The sequence below is a fragment of the Danio rerio genome, chromosome 16, assembly GCF_049306965.1.
Source record: "Danio rerio strain Tuebingen ecotype United States chromosome 16, GRCz12tu, whole genome shotgun sequence".
NCBI lineage: Eukaryota > Metazoa > Chordata > Actinopteri > Cypriniformes > Danionidae > Danio > Danio rerio.
In genome coordinates this window covers 21,225,339-21,247,244 of record NC_133191.1, presented here as the reverse complement: position 1 = coordinate 21,247,244, position 21,906 = coordinate 21,225,339, and the positions used below count along the sequence as shown (strand labels likewise).

The window sequence follows — 21,906 nt, the reverse complement described above, 5'->3', positions numbered from 1 at the left end:
CGTTTTACAGTTACTTAACAAAATCACTACTAATAAAAACTGTAGAAGTTTGACACAATACACTCACTGGTCACTTTATTAGGTACACCTTAGAAGCACCAGTTAGGACCCCCTTCAGAACTTCAGAACTGTCCTAATCCTTCATACTGGTATTGGAAATATTCATGTGATTTTGGTCTATACTGACGTGATAACATCACGCAGTTGCTGCAGATTTGTCGGCTGCACATCCATGATGCGAATCACCCTTTCCCCCATATCCCAAACGTGCTCCATTGGATTGAGTTCTGGTGACTGTGGAGGCCATGTGTGAACAGTGAACTCATTGTCACGTTCAAGACACTAGGTTGAAATGGTTCGCGCTTTATGACATGGCGTTAACCTGCTAGCAATCAAAAGATGGGTACACTGTGGTCATAAAGGGATGAACATGGTCAGCAACAATACTCAGGTAGGCTGTGGCGTTGCCATGATGTTCAATGGTACTAATGAGCCCAAAGTGTGCCAAGAAAATATCCTCGACACCATTACACCACCACCAGCAGCATGAACTGTCAATACAAGGCAGGCTGGATCCATGCTTTCAAGCTGTTGAGGCCAAATTCTGACCCTACCATTTGAATGTCACAGCAGAATTTCAAGACACTTTAGACCAGGCAACGTTTTTTCAATCTTCTATTGTCCAGTTTTGGTGAGCCTGTGTTTCCTGTTCTTAGCTGACAGGAGTGGCACCCAGTGTGGTCTTCTGCTGCTGTAGCCCATCCGCCTCAAGGTTTGACATGTTGTCCATTCAGAAATGCTCTTCTACATACCTTGGTTTTAATAAGTGGTTATTTGAGTTACTGTTGCCTTTCTATCAGCTCGAACCTGTCTGTCTATTCTCCTCTGACCTCTGGCATCAACAAGGCATTTGCGCCTAAAGAACTGACATTCGCTGGATTTTTTTTTTTTCAGACCATTCTCTGTAAACCCTAGAGATAGTTGTGCGTGAAAATCCCAGTATATCAGCAGAAGTATTTAGACCAGCTCAACCATGCCACATTCAAAGTCACTTAAATCACCTTTCTTCCCCATTCTGATGCGTGGTTTCAAATGCAGAAGATCGTCTTGACCATGTCTACATGCCTAAATGCATTGAGTTGCTGCCATGTGATTGACTGATGAGATATTTGCTTTAACAAACAGCTGAGCTTGTGTACCTAATAAAGTGGCTGGTGAGTGTATACTGTAGAAGTATAAATAACAGGCATAAAAATAAATCCACAATATAATAGAAATATAACATGTTATGTAAATAATATACAAAATAATCCACTGGCATCTAATTAATTTTTTCATATTGTTTTTGAAATGTATAAACGATATGGTATAATAATATATGTTTCTGCAACAATTACATATATAATAATAATAATAATAATAATAATAATAATAATAATAATAATAATGCTGGATAGTTATAAAACAAATATTTAATTTGTTCAATATTTGAATGTGATTTGAAATCAATCAATACAATAATAATAACATTAAGCTATACTGATCCCTTTATCAACTGAATTTGTTTTTTTCTGTTTGACTGTATCTGTCACTGTTGTTGTACCATTTTACAGTAATAGTATTTAGTGGGACTAAAAATACTGATACATTTTTTGAAGTATTTTTGAAAATTATACTGTTATTATCTTTATGTAAACTACAGAAACATGATTTTATTTTGTGTAGTCATGTATGAGTACTTGGACTACAGGAGCATATGTGGGCAAATGCATAGTGTTTCAGTGCATTGTCAACTACTGGTCTGGCATACATATAGAGCACTTTTAGTCATATAAGTGTGAATAAAAATGATTTTGACAATGTTAATGTCTGCATACATTGAAAAAAAAGATGAATAAATAAAGTACATCTTTGTCATGTAAACCGAGCCTTAGTAAGGAAAACATTATTTCCAACTGAACTCTATGTGTATTGTCATGTTGTAACACAACATGCAGCCTCACATTTTGTCAACACAACATACCAAACACCCAGCATAATGCTAATAAACATTGACTGCAGGATCTGAAATACACGTACAATTTTGACAGCCTCAGAAATGCTGCATTTTCCACTGCATGCTGAGCAGAAAAACCTGTGAGAGTGTCAGCGGCTCAGCTCAACATGTCAAGCAAAATGCAGTCAGGTTATATTTATATCTCCAGAAAAACTGGTAGTGTGTCTTTTTATGGAGGCCAGAGGCACGATAATGGAAAAGAGATGGAGTGAGAAAGAAAATGAAAAAAGAAAGAGATAAAGAATGGCAGCATACTAAAACGAGATAGATAGATAGATACACACGCACGCACTCTTACAGAGATATGCCTTCTGGCTGTAGATGAGGGCCACAGCTGTGTTTGGTGTGGTATTTTTAAACGCATCAATGCTGCTCCAATCCCCGCACCGCGCCTGACCTATTTATAGCCCGAGCCGGCCATTGTTCTATTTCTGTCACCTGTGGGCCATGCTCTTGTTGATTCACATGCAAATCAGCCTCCTCCTCTCTGCAGCAAGCAACTTGACGGGGAAAAAAAGAGAAGCAGAGAGACAGAGCTGCAACTCAGAAGAATTGGCGAGCCAGCCAGGAGGAGCTCCCAAATACAGTGAATCTGACACATTGGAGAGAAAATAACAAGCAGTTTTGTCAGGACAAGAAGAAGGCAGAGCGTAAAGAGTGTGAGAGACTCTCCTGCTGATTCTCTGAGCCACTTAGGTGTCGACTGGAGAAGAATGGAAGAGATGAGCAGAGCTGAGGAGGAGTGAAGCTTTTTAGTGTTAGTGAGGAAGAGCTCTGTCACTCTTCGGGTGTCGCTTTAGAGGAGGAGGAGGAGGAGGCAAATGTTCCTGGTCTCTTGAGAGAGAGAGAGAGAGAGAGAGAGAGAGAGAAAGAGAGAGACACAAACACACAGATAGAGAAAGAGAGAGAGAAGAGGAGGGGACAGGCTGACAGCAATACAGGAAGAGCAGGGCTGGCAGACGATGTGCTGCTAACTGAAGTACTAATGCTCCAGACCATTTACGAGGCCGACTCTTGTTTCTCCGCAGACGGCATCGGGAAACACCGTCTGCCTCTGAGCCCTCACGACACTGACATGCACAACGTCAACAACTCAGGTGAGTTCCTTTGTAGATCTTCTTTTTTGTCTGTGATGAGAAGACTTGCGGTAGCATCATCAGGTTTGTCCTGCAAGGTTGGACGATCGTACTATTGTGAATTCTTAGGGAAAAGTTGTTGGGTTGTAGGGATGTCTGTTAGTGGGTTGAATCGTAAATCACTAAACTAACAAAACGGAGGCTTGAGAAACATGCAATTATCTTGTCAGACGTCATTTCGGTAGGTTATGACGGGTCTTAAAATTTGATGTAGTGCGACTTTAATTCAGGAGAGAGGAAACTTCCTGACAGACATACACTGTCAACATGAAAGATGTGTTACTTTTCGCATTTGCCAAAGACAATCGAGCCTTTCTATTTTTGACCTGACACTGTTTGCTGAGAGCTCGGGCTGAGCTGACATCACCGAGTGAGGATGTGTTTGCTTTATTGTCTAAATCTTGAGCGTGACTCATTTCTTTGCTCTTTGCTGTTGTTTTTAACTTGCCGTCTCTGCCAGAAAGCTGCTCCTTTTCTCTCTCACAGCCTCCGTTTTAAATCAGTTATCGCAAGAAAGTACTCTTTCAATTTTCCAACCAAAATTTCACACACATTTTCTAAGTGCAAACTATTTCTACACCTTTATTTTCTGAGAGTGAGCGTGGTGTTCTGAGAAATCTGTGATATGAAAGTTGGGGTGAAAAGGGAGGGGAGGAAGTGCATGTATAATAAGAAGACAGATGGAGTCCTTTCGGTTCCTGTAAGAGGGGTGGGGGACATTGCTTCACCTCTGATTTTTCGTTCTTGCACTTATCATCCCTGAGAGATCCGCGAGAGATCCTCTGTCTAGATTTCAGCTTTGTTGCAACATAACTGAAAGTTTTTCCTCGCACAAATCAGAGCATAACGCAACCCCACTGCTCTAAATATAGCTCTAACCCTCATTTGTTCAAATGCTCTGCACAAAGACAAGAGAAAGACTGAGCTGTCATCTTCAATAAGCCTCAGCACAGCAACCTGTTAGAGAGCTAAGTCCCAACAACCGGGGCAGTAGGGCGTCCCGTTGAATTCACCTGAATCTGAGCAATTCAATTAATGCTCGACTGTCCAGTGAAAGCCCTATACAGGCATGCGTGGCATCATACAGAAGTATGTGGTTAAACAACAGTCATCCAAGTGAAGCGGACATGCATGCAGGCCTGTTGCTTGCTCTGTGGGTCAGCTATTCTTAGTATGTTATTTTCAGCTTATAGCATTAGAGTGCTAAGATTAGCCGCCGTGGTGCTCTGCTATCGTACCACCGCCGTACACTCTTAATACAAGCATACAGTTATTAACAGAGTTTTGTCACCATCATGTGATATGCGGTTGGGTTGTACATCTGTTATTATTGACGAGGGTCTGCTTGCTTAAAAAAAAATCTGTTTCCTCTTTTGTGTGGCGATGCAAATAGCATTGAGTGTGGAACATCTAATGCAGTTCCCATAACATCATTTTAGCATTTGCTTAAAAGACAAACTGCTATTAATGTGTTGTATTGACTGAGGCAAAGAGGTCAAGTTAAGTATTTCTTGAGGGTGTATACTTAATCTGTAACACTAACCAAACTCAAGTAAGCAGCTCTTTGAAAATATATGATCAGAGTCGATGTTGCTGTCAGAGGATGTTTAGTTTTATGCTAATGTACACCAGCTGTCTGTTTTAGAGGGATAGTTCAACCATAAATTTAAATTCTGTCATTATTTGTTTTCCGTTCGCTTCTTCAAAACCTGTTTGTACATAAAAGAAAATATTCTGTTGAACACAGTAGATGATATTTGGAAGATTGTTGGAAACCTGTAACCATTGTTTTTTATAGTATGTTGAAATGATGGTGATGTTTGTCCTACTATGGAAAGCAATGATTACATGGTTTCAGCTTTCTTCAAAATATCTTCTTCGGTTCTCAAGATTTTCAAAATTTGCTTCTATAGTTTTCAACAGAATAAAGAAATTCTTAATGGTTTGGATGCAAACTTTGATGAGTAAATAGTGAGCAAACTTTTATTTTTGATGAACATTTATTTTTAGTTTTCCTTTAAACTATTGCAGGTCATGTTCAATCTAATGTAATGTTCATTCTGACTGCTTAGATAACGAAAGAGGCTATAAATTGTGCTTAATCTACTGAATGAAGAGCTGAGAATCATATTAGCCAGTACTGAATGTTTTCAGTTTTTCATAAAGATATTTTATCATGTTTTTTTTTATTGCTTACTTTTCTGAAAACCAAATTCTAAATGTCTTATGAGCTCATAAAGAGATTTGTTCTAAAGCACTTGCAGCAAATGTTATGCTCACTCAGCAAATAGTCCATTAATGTTGGTGTTAATTGGTGGCAATTAACTGATTAGTGCAGTTTGTTGTCTTTGTGGTTTTTAATGCATTTTAGTATCAAACTTAATGAATCGTCTTGTTTTTATATGTAGCCTCTTTGGCCACAGGCCGTGTTTTTAAAAGGTGTGCTTTAATTATGCTAATTACTGTCATTAGCAAACAACCTGTTATGTATTTAACCTTCTGTTGATATTAGAAATGTATTACTTTACATAATGAGTAAAATAACTTTCTATGATGTCAATTGTTAAATGGCCGTAAAATGGAAAAATAGAATGGAAAAAGCATATTTAGGCATATTTAACATTTTACATTATAAAATAAAATCCCATTTTTTTTTGTAACCTTTTACATAATGCCTCCATACAGTATATGCTAATAAACATAATGTCATTTTTTTTTTGTAATTAAACACTTTACTATTTTGTATTTTTAATTTAAAACTATACATTAAAATCATTTTTTCTAGTTTTGATTCTATTGATTTGTAATCAAAAATTATAAGATTATTTTTATTAATCTATTAATATATTCAAATGTTATGTAAGACATATTGTTTTAATATGTATTTATTATACATATTTATGTATTTATTTTTTGGGGGAGCATAATTTGTCATAATATATATATATATATTATAACGGTCCAAATACTAATAACCCCAAATTTATATGTTATAGAAAAATATTAAATACAAATAAAAAAGAAGAAGTCAAGAGAATCAAAAAATTTACAAATTCTGTGGAAATTTTGTAGGTTGTAATTTTTTTATTATTATTATTATTTTTTTTTTGCAATATTCAGCTTGAATTTAATTGTATTATCTTTCAATTTTTAAATATGTTTGGTGATTTAATAAATAAATATGTTGGTGTGTTTAATAAATTTGTTTTATTTTAATGCACCAAATAAATTGCCTATATTCACTGAGAAATGGATAAAAATATTCATTTTCAAATTGGGGTGTACTCAAAAATATTTAATTAATGGTTGGGACTTTTTTTTTATAAATATCTGACAAATCTTAAATTAGAACATGTTTCTTATTCTACTATTTTTATGCATGCAGAGTATTCTGAAAAATCATGTAAGCAAGAATACTTTTGAATAGTTATTTTACCAGCTTATTTCTTTAACACATCTAAAAATATCCCCAAGAACACATTTTTTTTTTTTTGCTGAATGGAATGATCTGGATTCCCCCGTCCTGTTTTTGCTGTGAGGAATAAGCTTCTACTTAAAAATACAGCAGCGTTTCCTGCTTTAGACACGCCTGCAGCCCAGAATAACATCAGCCGTAATGAGCACTCAGTCACCGCAGCATATGCAGCCAAAAAAGCATCACTCTGTTTTTACTAAGAAACACGCCATATCCCCCAAAACATAAAAAACTGTAACTGACAACAAAGGTTAGAAAATAGAATTCTATTTAACTGCACCGCAGGCTAATTCATAGGGCACCTGATTATGTTGCAGCTTGTTATCTGTAAAGCCTCGGTATTTATAGGAAAGGTTAACATATGCAGCATTTTCAAATTTTTTTTTTAAATATCATTTAAAAATGTCATGAACCATATAATTTAATTTACATGTTCAGCATCACCAGCTGATTTAGAAGCAAAAGAAATTTCAATTCAAATTAAAAGCAAGCAAATCACTGTGCAAGACTTTTCTGCCGATAAAAAGTGTCATGTGTGCATAGACGGTTAATTAAGAGTCTAATTTAGTACGTTTTCACTTAACGGTGTGTGGGAGGTTTGCGCTACAAACTCTGCGCTTTGATCATCTCTGTAATCAACGGTAATGAGAAACATCAGTCTATGAGAAATGTGTTGCTCAAGGGATTTTGGGAAATGTAGTACAGCAGATGAGTCACCGTGTCCCTTGAGTCGGGCCCTGTGGGGAAAGGGAACTGTTTGGACGCGAGGCAGGATGCATGTCATCCCTTCCTGCTAAAAATAATACAGGGTGCTTTCGGCCTTCGAACTTGTGTTTACTGATTCAGTGCCACATCTGCACTGCAATTCTCCTCTAAAGTCATGAGAACTCGTAAGTCAAACCACAAGTAGAGGAGAAGAGTTCACGATAGCTAAGGTGGCTTGTTTTTGTGATGGGGGTAAAGCGGGCTGCTCGCTAGGTTACATAAATTTGACAGGGTGTTCTTATTTTTTGCCCGAGTTAAAATAACCAGATGGCTCCACACGTTTGACAGTCTTTCACACATTCCCTATATTAAGAGTGTGCTCAGAAAAGCAGTTATATTTAGCCCAGTTACTGCTGGTTTGCGATTCTCTTTTCAGCATCAACAGCTCTTCTTGGCTTCATTACACATAATGTTCTCGCGAAGGCTCGAAGCCAAAACACGAGGTGCGAGTGTGTTTTGTCTCATAACATTGATTTAGTGCTGATGTCAGGTGATGCAGAAATGGACCGCGTCCCACTGTAGTTTCAACAAGTGCCTTGTTAACATAATTAAAATAGAGTGGCGGGACTGATGGAAAACACGGACGTCACTGCGGTTCTTCTGCGTCCAACCTGTTGCTTTATTTACTCTTATAGTACAGTGGACGGATTCCAAATAAAAGGAATCTAGTGATGGAATCATTTGGTATTTAGTTTGGTTGACAGTTTTTGTAAACTCTGCTTTCGGTCAAATTATAAATATGCAAATACATTACTTCAACTTATGGCTTCATTGATTGGAGGCATGTTGAACAGATTGCGAATTGATGATTTGTGAATAAATGACTCTTGTGATTTGGTTCTTTAATGTACATCACAAACATTTAGGGAAACTAAGTTAAAAAAATGTATTAATTTGTCCCTTGTTGTAAATCAAAACATTGAGCGTGAACAGTCACAAACCTGAAGGAATCAATATTCTTTGTACTGAATCAAACATGTTCAAATCAAGCAGTGTAGTCTCATTCCTGCAAGAAATAAATCAGTTCTTTTTACCAGAACATTTGGAGCAAAATATATAGTGGAATTCTGTAATAAATTACAGATTAGGATTTTTTGTGAATTTTATATATATATATAAAATATGTATATCTTACACCGTTTATTTTTTTCCCCAATTTCTGTTTAACAGAGAGAAGATTATTTCAACACATTTCTAAAGAGAATAGTTTTAATAACTCATTTCTAATTTTATTAATTCTGAAATATACCTATATATATATATATATATATATATATATATATATATATATATATATATATATATATATATATATATATATATATATACAGGGCTTAACTTTGCTGTGCCGGGTAAAACAGCTGCTTCCACTAGCCACTTTTGCTGGTAAAATCATTATTATTATTATTATTTATAGTTTTCTTAAAAGCAGGGTTTGACGATAAGGATGGCCGATTATGAATATGTGATCTTAGAATCTAGAAGCAGCCCGACTGATTTGTAATTGTCTGATGATCTGAGTTATATAAAATATAGTATTAAAATATATAAAATAAACATATAAAATATATTTTCCCTACCACAAAATTGTGTCTAGTAAAATTGGTGAGTGGCTAGTGATGTTGGAAATCTACTACGACAAAATTTTCCCTACCACAAAATCTGGTCTGATGATCTGATAATATTAGCCCCTTCAAGCTTTTTTTTTTCGATAGTCTACAGAACAAACCATTGTTATACAATAATTTGTCTATTTAACCTGCCTAGTTAACCTAATTAACCTAGTTAAGCCTTTAAATGTCACTTTAAGTTGTATAGAAGTGTCTTGAAAAATATTAAGTAAAATATTATTTACTGTCATCATGGCAAAGATAAAATAAATCAAGTATTAGAGATGAGTTATTAAAACTATTATGTTAATAATTCAGGGGGGCTAATAATTCGGACTATTGTTCGAACTGTGTGTGTGTGTGTGTGTGTGTGTGTATAGTCAAGCCTGAAAATATACATAGTCTCTATGGTAAACATATTGTGTAACTTTAAGTCGAAAACTGTTTTAATTTATTTAAAAAAAAAAAAACTGTAAAATGCATATCTTTAAAACATGCTTTTTTATTATTTGTCTGTGTGTGTGGAATGCATAATTAAGATAGTTATTTGGAGACAAAATGTGACATAAAAACATAATTAATTATATATATATATATATATATATATATATATATATATATATATATATATATATATATATATATATATATATATATATATATATATGTGTGTGTGTATATATTTGGGAGTAGAATTCTTTAACCCCAAATATAACATTCCTAAAAAGTTTTAAAAGATTTGCTGATGTTACTTTTAAGAAACAGAAGCGTGCAGAGGAACCAAAACCGGAAGCATTCAATTCTTTACAGTAACCCTCCTTAGAACTAAAAGTGCACGTCAGACAGACCTTTAAAGATGTCAGAAGTTCCCTTCCCAACAAAGTGCCGCAATGATGCCATGCAGTCTGGAAAAAGGTTAAGTTGTGTTATCCAGAGGGCCATTTGGTCTAACCTGGTCACCGTTAATCTGCTAACCACCTCTTACCCGTTGAGTTGGGAGGAGTGAGTGGGCTGACCTAAGGTTTCTTTGCTGAGAGCTCGGCTGGATGGTTGGATCAAAGTGTGTCTTTTAATGACAGTAGTGGGGAGGGCAAGCAAGGAAACATAAGATAAATGAGATATCACCGTGGCGAAGTGCTGCAAGCCAGCAGGTGTTTCTGAGGCTATTTTTAGCTCCATTAGGGCAGCGAGCCCAATGCCTGTGACTCATTGTTGAAGCTCATTGGCTGACTTCACTAGTGCTGTAAGAACACAGGCTGCTCTTTGTAAAAAGCTCTCTCAAGTCAGAATTAATATTCCCCCCATCATTTCAGGATGCTAAGGGTCATCCGTTTGTTTCACTTCAGAGAGCCGCTTTCGTCGCTTCAGACTTGGCTCTCTTCTAAGAAGTGCTGTCACGACAACAATCCAAGGTGAATTTATTTTGCTAAACACCCAGAAGTTTGTTTCAGATGCAACTGGAGCCGACATGTATCATTGTCGACAGAAAAAGGGAGAGCTTGTGTGAGTGTGTGTGTGTGTCTGTTTGTGTCTTATATAAGGGATGATATAATATCCATGGGTGCTCTCGGGGAGGAGACACCACACAGCGCAGCTCAATATCTGCAGGAAGAGGAGTCATTATGATGTCGCCAGCGTTGCCATGGCAGCCAGTTTGGGTGGTGGATTGGGTGTGGGTTTTTGTCATAGCCTAAGATTGCACCACTTGCTTTTATGTTGCTATTTATAATCAGCCATTGCGCATGCAGACATTTTTGATGATGGCGGAGAACATAATGTTCAACCAAACAAGAAATGCTTCACCATTAATGTGTGAATTGCTGCGTGTGTCACAGTAAGTGCCTTGCTATGGCAACTCATTAGGGGTATATTCAAGGCTTAAGAGACACTGGTTCATGGATAGAATCCATGGTTTAAAAGCTTTGCCTATGTGTGTATGTCTGCGTCTTTGTGTTTCTCTGTGTGTGCGGGAGTGTTGAACAGGTGGTAGTGTGTTATGCCAATAACAAGATTTCTGAGGATCAAAGTTACATGGCTAATGAATCCAGTCTCTTGCATCTAGTGTGTTTATGGAATATCTATGTATCTATCTATCTATCTATCTATCTATCTATCTATCTATCTATCTATCTATCTATCTATCTATCTATCTATCTATCTATCTATCTATCTATCTATCTATCTATCTATCTATCTATCTATCTATCTATCTATCTATCTATCCATCCATCCATCCATCCATCCATCCATCCATCCATCCATCCATCCATCCATCCATCCATCCATCCATCCATCCATCCATCCATCCATCCATCCATCCATCCATCCATCCATCCATCCATCCATCCATCCATCCATCCATCCATCCATCCATCCATCCATCCATCCATCCATCCATCCATCCATCCATCCATCCATGTCAGTCAATACAACCACCCAACCAAACATCGTCTGTCTGTCCATCCATTCATCCGTCCATCCGCCCGCCCTCCGTTTGTCTGTCTGTCTGTCTATCTATCTATCTATCTATCTATCTATCTATCTATCTATCTATCTATCTATCTATCTATCTATCTATCTATCTATCTATCTATCTATCTATCTATCTATCTATCTATCTATCTATCTATCTATCTATCTACCTATCTATCTATCTATCTATCTGTCTGTCTGTCTGTCTGTCTGTCTGTCTCTCTGTCTGTCTTTCCGTCTGTCTGTCTGTCTGTCCATCCGTCCGTCCATCCATCCATCCATCCATTTATGCAACCATCCATCCATCCATCCATCCATCCATCCATTTATCCATCCATCCATCCATCCATCCATCCATCCATCCATCCATTCATTCGTCCATCCATTTAATAAAAAAAAAAATCTCTGGCCTGATTGACCCTGATTATCATGCACAAACAATATATTTTACAAAACAGTCCTGCATTGTTTGGAACAGCAATTCTTTACATAGATTACAACACTGTTTCCACTATACTCAGTTACTGATTCTGTACAGTTTATCAGCCATTAATGTGATAATGTTAAGACACACATCAAAATGAGCTAACCAATCCATCATGCTGACTAAGCTGAAAAAACATTTGACATTATCATGTTTCCAGACAGTTGCTTAGTCAGTTTCAAATCGAATTGTTTGCAGAGCTGGGCTTCCTGTTGTTGCATCATTCCCAGTTGTGTAACCAACCACTGACTTCACTCACTGAGTGCTTTCCCCTCGATGCGAAACCTAAATTCCCTCGACCATAAGGATATCTTGACCAATGTCTTCTCTACACCCACAGAGCATTCTCTACATATTCGGTATATACAGTACATTTTTCAAACAACTCATTTGTAGCTGTTTTTCATCATGCAGAATAGTCTCTTATGATAAGCATCTCTTCTTAGCCACTTTCTTGGAGACCGTCTTCCAGGCTTGCTATTGATTTTTCACTGTCTGTAAGATAGTTATTGAGGCCATGGGGATGCCCCTTGTTTTTTATTCAGTATTATTTGTAATGAGACACGGCTTGAAACCTACAGCATCAATTTTCCATAATAGTCAAGGTGTGATGCTGGCTCCAAGGAGGAAGGATGATGGGGAATAAGAGGAACACAAACATCACAACTGCCTGAATAACAAACTATGCACCTGCAGTCTTCATTCAGACCAGAGGGGCCAGTAGAGCACTGCAGTAGAGCAGTTTGTGCCAAACCATAGTAATAGTAGTAAACCTTGAGAACTGTGCATGGATTGACTGTGATTGTTTTAGAGACTGCGCCGTACAAAAATAGGGCTGTTATTCTAGATGCTGTAAAAGGGGAGCTCCTGTGGGGCCAAACTTTTGATGAATTTGAGAAGTAGTTGGAGGGCGATGTTCAGCTGAATCAGAATGAAAAGGAAATGAGGAAGATTCTTTTTTCTACCATGTTGGAAATGCATTTCTCGTGTTAATTACTATCAGAAAGTTTTAAAAGTGGTTTCAATTAGAGAATAGTAGAATCTCCACTTGAACTACAATATAACTTAATCTCATGAGGAAAGAAGAGTGGCTAATTTGTATGAATTCTTATGATTTTATTTGTATGAAAATGTAGAATTTTTAAAAGGAGGCATGCTCCCAATCAAAATCCCCACTCCTAAACCTACCCATCATTCTAGGATAAGCATGAAAATGACTTTGTTGATCACACCATGTGACTGAGCTTGGATTAAAAGTCTAACATTTCAAATATAATGGAATTTTAAACCACAGATATTTAATCACCTTGGACTTTAGTTATTCAAATATTCGTATGCTCTGAAAATATTTTTAATTATGTGAAGCGTCTTTTTTTGTATAGAGAAAACCGATTCCCAACATCCTTTTTGTTTTAATGGGAAACAAAAACTTTGAAGCTCACCAACTCAAATATGAAAACTTCTAACTCCAGTGTGGCTATTTGGTAATACCATAGAAATACATAAAGTTGCCATACATACAGTATATGTACACTATAAAAAAATTTGTACTTCACAAGTTTTTTCCTTTTATTTAGGAATTGCATTACTGGATCAAAAGTCAAACTCTGCTGAAAGAGCAAACTCTACAGTTTAACAAAGTGACTTATTAACAGTTTAGTAAAATAGTATAAAAATAATATAGTGTATAAGAATAATATATAAATAAAATTGTAACACTTTAAGGTTTATTAGTTAATGCATTTACTAACATGAACTAATCATGAACAACACATGTACAGCATTTATTAATCATAATTGAACATTTGCTAAAGCATTATTAACATCCAAGTCCATGCTTGTTAACATAAGTTAATGCACCATGAGTTAACAAACTAACAATGAACTACTGTATTTTCATTAACTAACGTTAACTAACATGAACAAATACAGTAGTAAATGTATTGTTCATTGTTCATGTTAGTAAATGCATTAATTAACATTAACTAATGAACATTGTAAAGTGTGACCGATAAAATAATATATCGCGAAATGTGTTTAAAAAGTAACAGAAAATGTACTGTTAAAACAGTAAAATACAATGAATGTTTATTACAAGGTTTTTGTAGTCTTATACAACACCAAACCAGACTATATATGACTTTAAACTATTAAAAACATTAATAAAAGTCACTTTTTAAAGGTTAAAAGTTATTGGAAAAAGATCAAGGTCCCATAACCCAATTTAAAAGCATAAATAAATGGAAAAAATAAAAACATGAATCATCAAATATGGAAAATCATTTAAGTATGTCAGAAAGCATAATAATAATAATAATAATAATAATAATAATAATAATAATAAGGGCATTTAGAAAGGCATGGACTAAATCACTGTATTTTTTCTTTTTTCAGTGGACATTAAGCCAGAGGTACCACTGGCTCTTGATCCAGGCTCTCCACTGGATCTTCGTACAGACATTAGGATGCAGGGCTCTGCTTCAGAAGTCACTGTCTGGGAAAGACAACTTCAACAAGAACTGCTCCTCATTCAGAAACAGCAGCAGATTCAGAAGCAGTTACTCATCACTGAGTTTCAGAAGCAGCACGAAAACCTGGTTCGCCAGCATCAGGCCCAAATACAGGAGCACCTGAAGGTAACAACAAAAAACCTGAGCGATGATGCAATGCTAAAAGCAAGAGGTGCAATACAGCCATATACTGTAATCCAAATGTATAATAAACATCTGACTCTCAGTTGCAGCAGGAACTTCACGTCATGAAGCAACAACAGGAGCAGCTGGAGAAAGAACGGAAACTAGAGCTCCAGAGTCAGGAGAGAGAACTGGAGAGACATCGGCGCGAACAACAAGTGCTGGTTCTGCGGAACAGAGAGCGGACCAGAGAGAGTAAGAGCTCATCATCACGATCACCCACACAAAAGCTGTCTAATGTCTATCCACATCAAAACGTCAGCAGTCAGATGACACATTTAAATGACGTCTGCTTCTTTTACATGTTGATTTGAGAAGGTGTTAGACAACACAGGTTGGCATTGTTAATAAAAAAGTAGTGGAAACTAGTCAAGTAGATTTGAGCTGGGTTTAAATGTATAGTGTTTCATTTTAGACAAAATGAAAAATTGAAAAAAGTCAAGATAACAAATATGTTTATGTTGATTTCACTTATTTTAATAAGCTAATCAGGATTTGATTTCTTTTTTAAGTTATACAAAGTTGGTCAGTTTGATTGATGTAAGTTTACATAACTAGAAAAGTTCATTTGATTCAACAAAAAAAAAAAATTGTCAGCAAGATTTTTTTAACAGCGCAATTAGACTAAAAAGCAATTTGTTGCTTAAAAGTATTTTTTTATAGTTAACTCACAGTTAGCTGTAAATACATTGTGATTAATTGTGTGTATATTATATCACTGTTAGCTTAATGCTGTACACAAAATAAGGTTAAAGTAATGAACAAGTTACCAGAATATAAAGCAGGTTTTTAGAATGCAAGACTAAGTATATTATAATTTTTTGTAAATATATACAAAAATACAATATAGAGGGTTAGTGTTGAAAGGTCAGAGATTATACATTTAGTTAAAAAAAATTAGAAAGTAAATTAGAAAGTAGGAAGGGGGAGATGTATTACCCTATTTCATTCAAAAATAAAAATCAATCAATCAGTTGGACTATCGAGAGGTTTGCATTCTAATAGACTTAGTTTTATATATTATATTATATCAAAATATAACAGAAACATACGTTCTCTGTCCCTGTAATAAAAACATAAATGGAGTGAAAAAAATTCACAGATTCCCAGAATTTCTAAAATGCACTGATGGTTGGTTGAGTTGTTCTGTAAAGGAATATGCCCTTCATTTGATTCTCAGATGTTTTTTTTTTCTTTAATAAAAAACACTTTAAAAACGTACAAACCCTGTCATTGTCCTTAGCCAAATTAAACGTACAGCTTTAATAGTTTAGTTATCCTTAAAACTGTAAAAAAAAAAAAAATCAAAAATATCAAGTTTAAATTAATATCGTTCACAACAATTAAATCAAAACATGAAATTATAAATAGTATTACTATTTTACTAAGTGTCTGTCTGTCACATTTGCATTAAATTTAGCATACAATGCATACAATACACCTTTAAGACCATGACTTGGAAGTGACATCATTTGATGGAGGAGAAGCTGACAGTGATCAAGGATGTGTTCTATCACTGAATTGTAGGATTGTATGCTTGTTTTTGTAAGATTTTTTGAAGGCAACAAGCTTAAGTCAGGCTCTGTCACATTTTTTATAAGTGAAAATGTAAGTTTCTGGTAGACTGCATATAGATGAGAAGGGTTCAGATGCATAAATCTCTATCTGAAATGCTCTTCTAATATTAGTATTTTTATCAGGCTCCTATGTCTTGATTCAGTAATTAAATTTTTATGGCAAAGAATAGGCTACTCTCATTGCTTTTAATATGAAAAAAAAAAACTGATTATAAACATAAGAGGCTGAGTAAAATGCTCATTAAAGAAGAAAATTCCAGAAGTTTTTGCATCTGAACTCTTCATTTATTATTTTAAGATATTTTTTTACCCAAAAATATGTCTAAATATCAATGTTATTGAGAGTTGCCATAAGATTTATGCAGTAATAAGTCAACTGGGAGTTTTGCATATAAATTATGATCTAATTTTCATGCCTCACTCCTGCTGTCCAGAAGAGGGAGATGTTCCTTCACTTGTTTAAGCCCTGCTAAAAAAAAAAATGCTGTAGACAGTAGAGGCTTAGATGCATCTGAGCTGGAGCGTGTGGGTGAATGTGTAGGAGAGATGCTATTGTTTTTTTTTTCTTCTTCTTTTTTTTTCTTTCGTTGAGGCCAATCCTGCTGTGTCTGGGAGTGGCAGTAATACAATCATTTCTCTGACCTTGAAATGAAGCCAAGCTCTGCAAAACATTCTTTTAGTTCATGGTGACTGTAGCAAAATAATCAGAGAATGTTAGCTGAGCTCTGTCAGGAATGTTCCAGTTTTACTGTACTCATTTTAAGTTTAAATATATTTTGATCAAACCCCAAGATGCTTATGATATCTTTGTGTTTCCATCTCCTGGCCTGACAGGTGCAGTGGCCAGCAATGAGGTCAAGCAGAAACTCCAGGAGTTTCTGTTGAGTAAATCCACCAAAGACATTACATTGAATGGGATCCCTCAGAAAATCACGCAGAGCTCTAAACTCTGGTACACGTAAGTTGTCTTGTGTACTGTTTAATTTACGGGATTAATTTAAATAGATGTAGCCTGGAAATGCCCTAAAAACTACAGTTTATTTCAATAGATCATTCACTATATTTTAAAGGTTTGGTGAGAATAAGACATTTTGATCACACTTTAATTTTAAGGTCCCTTTGTTGAATTTAAGTTACATTGCATCTACATGCCAATTAATTCTCATTAGATTATATGTAGACTGTTAGGTTGAGGTTAGGGTTAGGTGTAAGTTGACATGTACTTGCAAAGTTTCTTTTAGTCAGTTAAATGTCTGTTGAAGAAGCAGTATCAACATTAAGCAGACAGCAGACATATATATGAGTGTCACATGATCTTTTAGAAATAATTTTTGAGGATTGATATATTTGCGGATATTTTATGTCATGTTACGTTAGGAGTAATGTATGGTGGCTGAGATAGCTCAAACGCGCTGCAAGTTAAGAAAACACATGCAAATAAAACAACACACATGCACAGACATTCTTACAAGACAAGCAAATACAATTATTAATACAAATAAATGTGTCTGGGTAGTAATTAATACTCATCATAATTACTCATCATTAGGGATTAAAGTATAGAAAGAGCAAGAGACTGTATGATCAGAACATTAAAATAAACAGCAAAACTCACCTTTCAGACCTCCGACATTGCTGCATCTTTCTGTATGTGCATTTGCATCCTGCAGCACATTTGAGCTCTTTCGGCCATCAGTTGCACAACTATTTACAAAAATAAAAAATAGGTTTAACTATAATGCTGAGACCATAACACAAAGAACACCATCACATAGACAATGAACAACAAGGAACTGATTAAAACAATACAAATGCACTGAACTACAGTAAATAAGCAAATAAACAAGGAACAGATGACCACAATAAGTAACAGCAGGGTCATAGGGACAGGGAGCTTTTGCATAACAACAATGTGCTAAAAATATTTACATTGGAACTATATTGAATGATGTACAGTTGAAGTCATATTTATTAGACCCCCTGTTTATTTTTTTCCCCAATTTCTGTTTAACGGAGATATATATATTTTTTTCAGAACATTTCTAAACATAATAGTTTTAATACAGTTGAAGTCAGAATTATTAGCCCCCCTGAATTATTATGCCCCCTGTTTATTTCTTCCCCAATTTCTGTTTAACGGAAAGAAGATTTTTTTCAACACATTTGTATACATAATAATTTCCATAGCTCATCTCTAATAACTGATTTGTTTTTATCTTTGCCATGATTACAGCAAATAATATTTTACTAGATATTTTTCAAGACACTTCTATGCAGCTTAAAGTGACATTTAAAGGCTTAACTTGGTTCATTAGGTTAACTAGGTTTAAACAATAATGGTAAATAAAGTTAACTGTACTTAGGATTTAAAAAGGTAATCATAAATAAATTGGAAGAACATCCAATTGGATTCAGTTTTTGCTAATAATCATAAATGTGATGCAGAAGAGGATTGTAATGGAGCTTAGAGTAGCTGTCAGCTGTATTTATGACTGCACGGTAAGTTCAGGAGTTCAGTTTGCATCTCCTTTCTGTTCAGGGCCTCCCATCACACCTCTCTAGAGCAAAGTTCACCTCCTTTGGGAGGTGCGTCCTCCTCTTGCAAGATCTCCCTGCCCTCCCCACAGGACTACCGGGACGACTTTCCTCTGAGGAAGACAGGTAGGTTCCTAAAAGTTGGCCTCTTGAAATCTATTAAGTAATATAATAAAATGTAAAGAAAATTAGCTGCATTGTCACAAATAGCAATAACTCATTTTGTAATATTACCACTGCATTAACAAAACATACTACACATTCTACCTAATTTGTGGTTTTGGTGAAAAGCCATTGCTCTGAAACACGAGAGGAGGAACTCAAGTCCTTTTCCCAGAATTACACAATCCCTTGAGAAGTAGCACATAAGCTCATATTTGCATTATTTCAGGGAGAGCTTAAGTACAGCAAATGAAGAGTGAATTTCCACAGTAGGATTTCTTTTCCTCTGAGCATGCGATGGAACCACAGATTTCCTAAAACGCTAAAAGGTATATAATTTTCAACTATATTATAGGCTTTAATTATTTAGAAAATCCTTGACTTTTTCGCAGAAAACACTACAGGTTTGTTGACTCAGTGTTGGAGGGAGTCTCGTAGGAAGTCTGTATTAATGTGAGTTATGACTCCCACTTGGCCGGCCAGTCATGAGTTCTTGCAAAGGGCGAACCGTTCATAACTGTGCTGTTAAGTCACGGAAATGACATTACATTCCTTCCCCTTTGTGTCCCTTTGAATTATGATGGTAAACAATTATACCTGCTTAAATGCTTTACCATATGGGTTGGCATGTTGTCTATTTACATAATTTAGGGATCAGGCAAGGGAGGTTTAATCCCAAATTATGCCGACTGTGTCTGCCAAATGTAAACTAATCTAAGGCAATTATGTAGGTTGTTCTGTTCAAATAAGCACTTTATAGACACATGAAAGAGACATGTTTATTGTCTTAGCTTTTGAACAGTAACCTCCCAGTTTCAGCATCAATTCCTGCACCGTTTCGCTGAAACCAGCCAATATCCTGAGAAGCTAAAAGAGCGAAAGGTTCTGCAATCCAAACAGCCTGCTGAGAAAGCAATGGCAGTCCAGAGAAGAAGAAGAAGAAGAAGAAGAAGAAGAAAGACTGAATGAAAGGAAGAATGATTTGTTACTATTAAGAAAACTTACAGACATGAATGGCTTTGCTCCCTATAACACAGTGACATGTAGTGTGACAGTGAAAAAGAAAAGAAATCCCCCAAGTTATAGCATCACCAAGTGACCTTACTCTGTAATTATTCTACTGTGGTCTTAGAACATACCTGACAACATTCCCATTTTCCCCCTCAAAGGTCCTCAGCTTTTTGGTACAGTCCATATCCACAGTACACTTACTAACCCAATTATCAAATGTGTTATTTAGACAAATAGCCACCCGGTCTCCCAGAATTTTAGAGTCAAATATGACTTAGAATGAACTCACACATTAACATGATTAAAATATCTCTTTTTAGTCAAGAGTTATAGCCATATTAGTAAAAGTGAGACTGACCAATTCAACATTTTGGCATCCCACTGTAATTGCCAATGAAATGTTCATAATTGTTATCAGCTTTTGGCATTCAGATCTCAGAAAATTTGACCCATATTACTACAATATCCTTACTTCCCTAAATATGGTACTCTTTTATTGTAACACTGGTATTTTATTAAAAATAACGGTAACACTTTATTTTGATGGTCCATTTGAGTATTAGTAGACTGTCTGCTTAATATCTGTTGATTACTTATAATCTAATGAGAACTAGTTGGCATGTAGATGCAATGTAATTTAAATTCAACAAACGGACCATCAAAAAAAAAAAAAAAAAAAAAAAGGGTTACCAAAGTAACAAATAAAACGAATGTATGAGAATTTCTAACAAGAATGGTCATAATGCTCAAATTTATTGCATGCATTTCTGCGTCCTCTATTTTTTCTTGTGCCATTGGATATGAATACATCTGTTGCCTAGCAACTTTCTGGTAACAAAAAGCACAATTACTTCAAACATGCCTTTCAAACTTTCACAAAAACAACATTTTCACTGTAGAGTTTTCATTTTCACTGTAAAATGTTTGCTCTCCCCTTTGCCAGACAAAGGTATTCACCTTTATGGGAAGTCTAGTAACTTTTACACAATTATAGCCTATATTACAACAAAAATTGTATTTTTAGGTTAATGACTTATAAATTAAAAATATGTAATACATATAAATAAAATATGACAATACATTCAAAGTGTAGTTCTAAAATTTCAATAAAAGCTATAAATGTAAATGTTAATTTCTTTTCGGCTTAGTCCCTTTATTAATCTGGGGTCGCCACAGCGGAACGAACCACCAACTTATCCCGCACGTTTTTACACAGCGGATGCCCTTCCAGCTGCAACCCATCTCTGGGAAACACCCACACACACACTCATTTACACTCATACACTACAGACAATTTAGCCTACCCAATTCAACTGTACAGCATGGACTGTGAGGGAAACTGGAGCACCCGGAGGAAACCCACATGAACACAGTGAGAACATGCAAACTCCACACAGAAACCCCAACTGACCCAGCCGAGGCTCGAACCAGCAACCTTCTTGCTTTGAGGCGACAGCACTACCTACTGCGTCGCCTGAATGTAAAAATGATGTGACAAAAAGATAGGTACAGTCTTATATGAATGGTCAGACTGACTGCCACGTTCACCCTAGTGATTATATTTCGGGAAGTTCCAGTATTAATTTTTAAGTAGTTTTTAGGGATTTTGTACTTCTGATTGCTTGGTTGTGTTGCTGTTAGGTTAAGCCTTGATGATGATGTGTATGGTTTTTGGTTTTGTTGGATTGATAACTTTCAGAGCAGAATGTTCATTTCTGAAAACTGGTTACTAGAATTTCACATTTATTATTCAACTCAATTCAGTTCAATTAAATTCATGTTTATTTACATAGCATGTTTACAATGTCAGAGCAGCTTAACAGAGAAGTTCTAGTAAATATAATTTGAAATTGTGTCAGTCCAGTTTTCAAAGTTGAAGTTCAGTTCAGTGTGGATTAAATTTCACTGTTGAAAGTCCAAACACTGAAGA

The 21,906-nt window shown here is 35.6% G+C and overlaps 1 protein-coding gene across 13 annotated transcripts in view; it reads left to right on the top strand.

The window, feature by feature from the left end:
• hdac9b (histone deacetylase 9b) overlaps positions 1-21,906 on the top strand; it is a 160,131-nt gene that overhangs the window by 106,750 nt on the left and 31,475 nt on the right. For 10 of the 13 annotated variants that reach the window (XM_073924740.1, XM_073924737.1, XM_073924734.1 and 7 more), the window contains 5 exons: positions 3,085-3,153; positions 14,393-14,634; positions 14,736-14,886; positions 17,103-17,226; positions 18,808-18,929. In XM_073924740.1, the coding sequence (XP_073780841.1) occupies positions 3,132-3,153; positions 14,393-14,634; positions 14,736-14,886; positions 17,103-17,226; positions 18,808-18,929 (661 nt within the window). In that variant the 5' untranslated portion in view covers positions 3,085-3,131. 13 annotated transcript variants of the gene reach the window in all.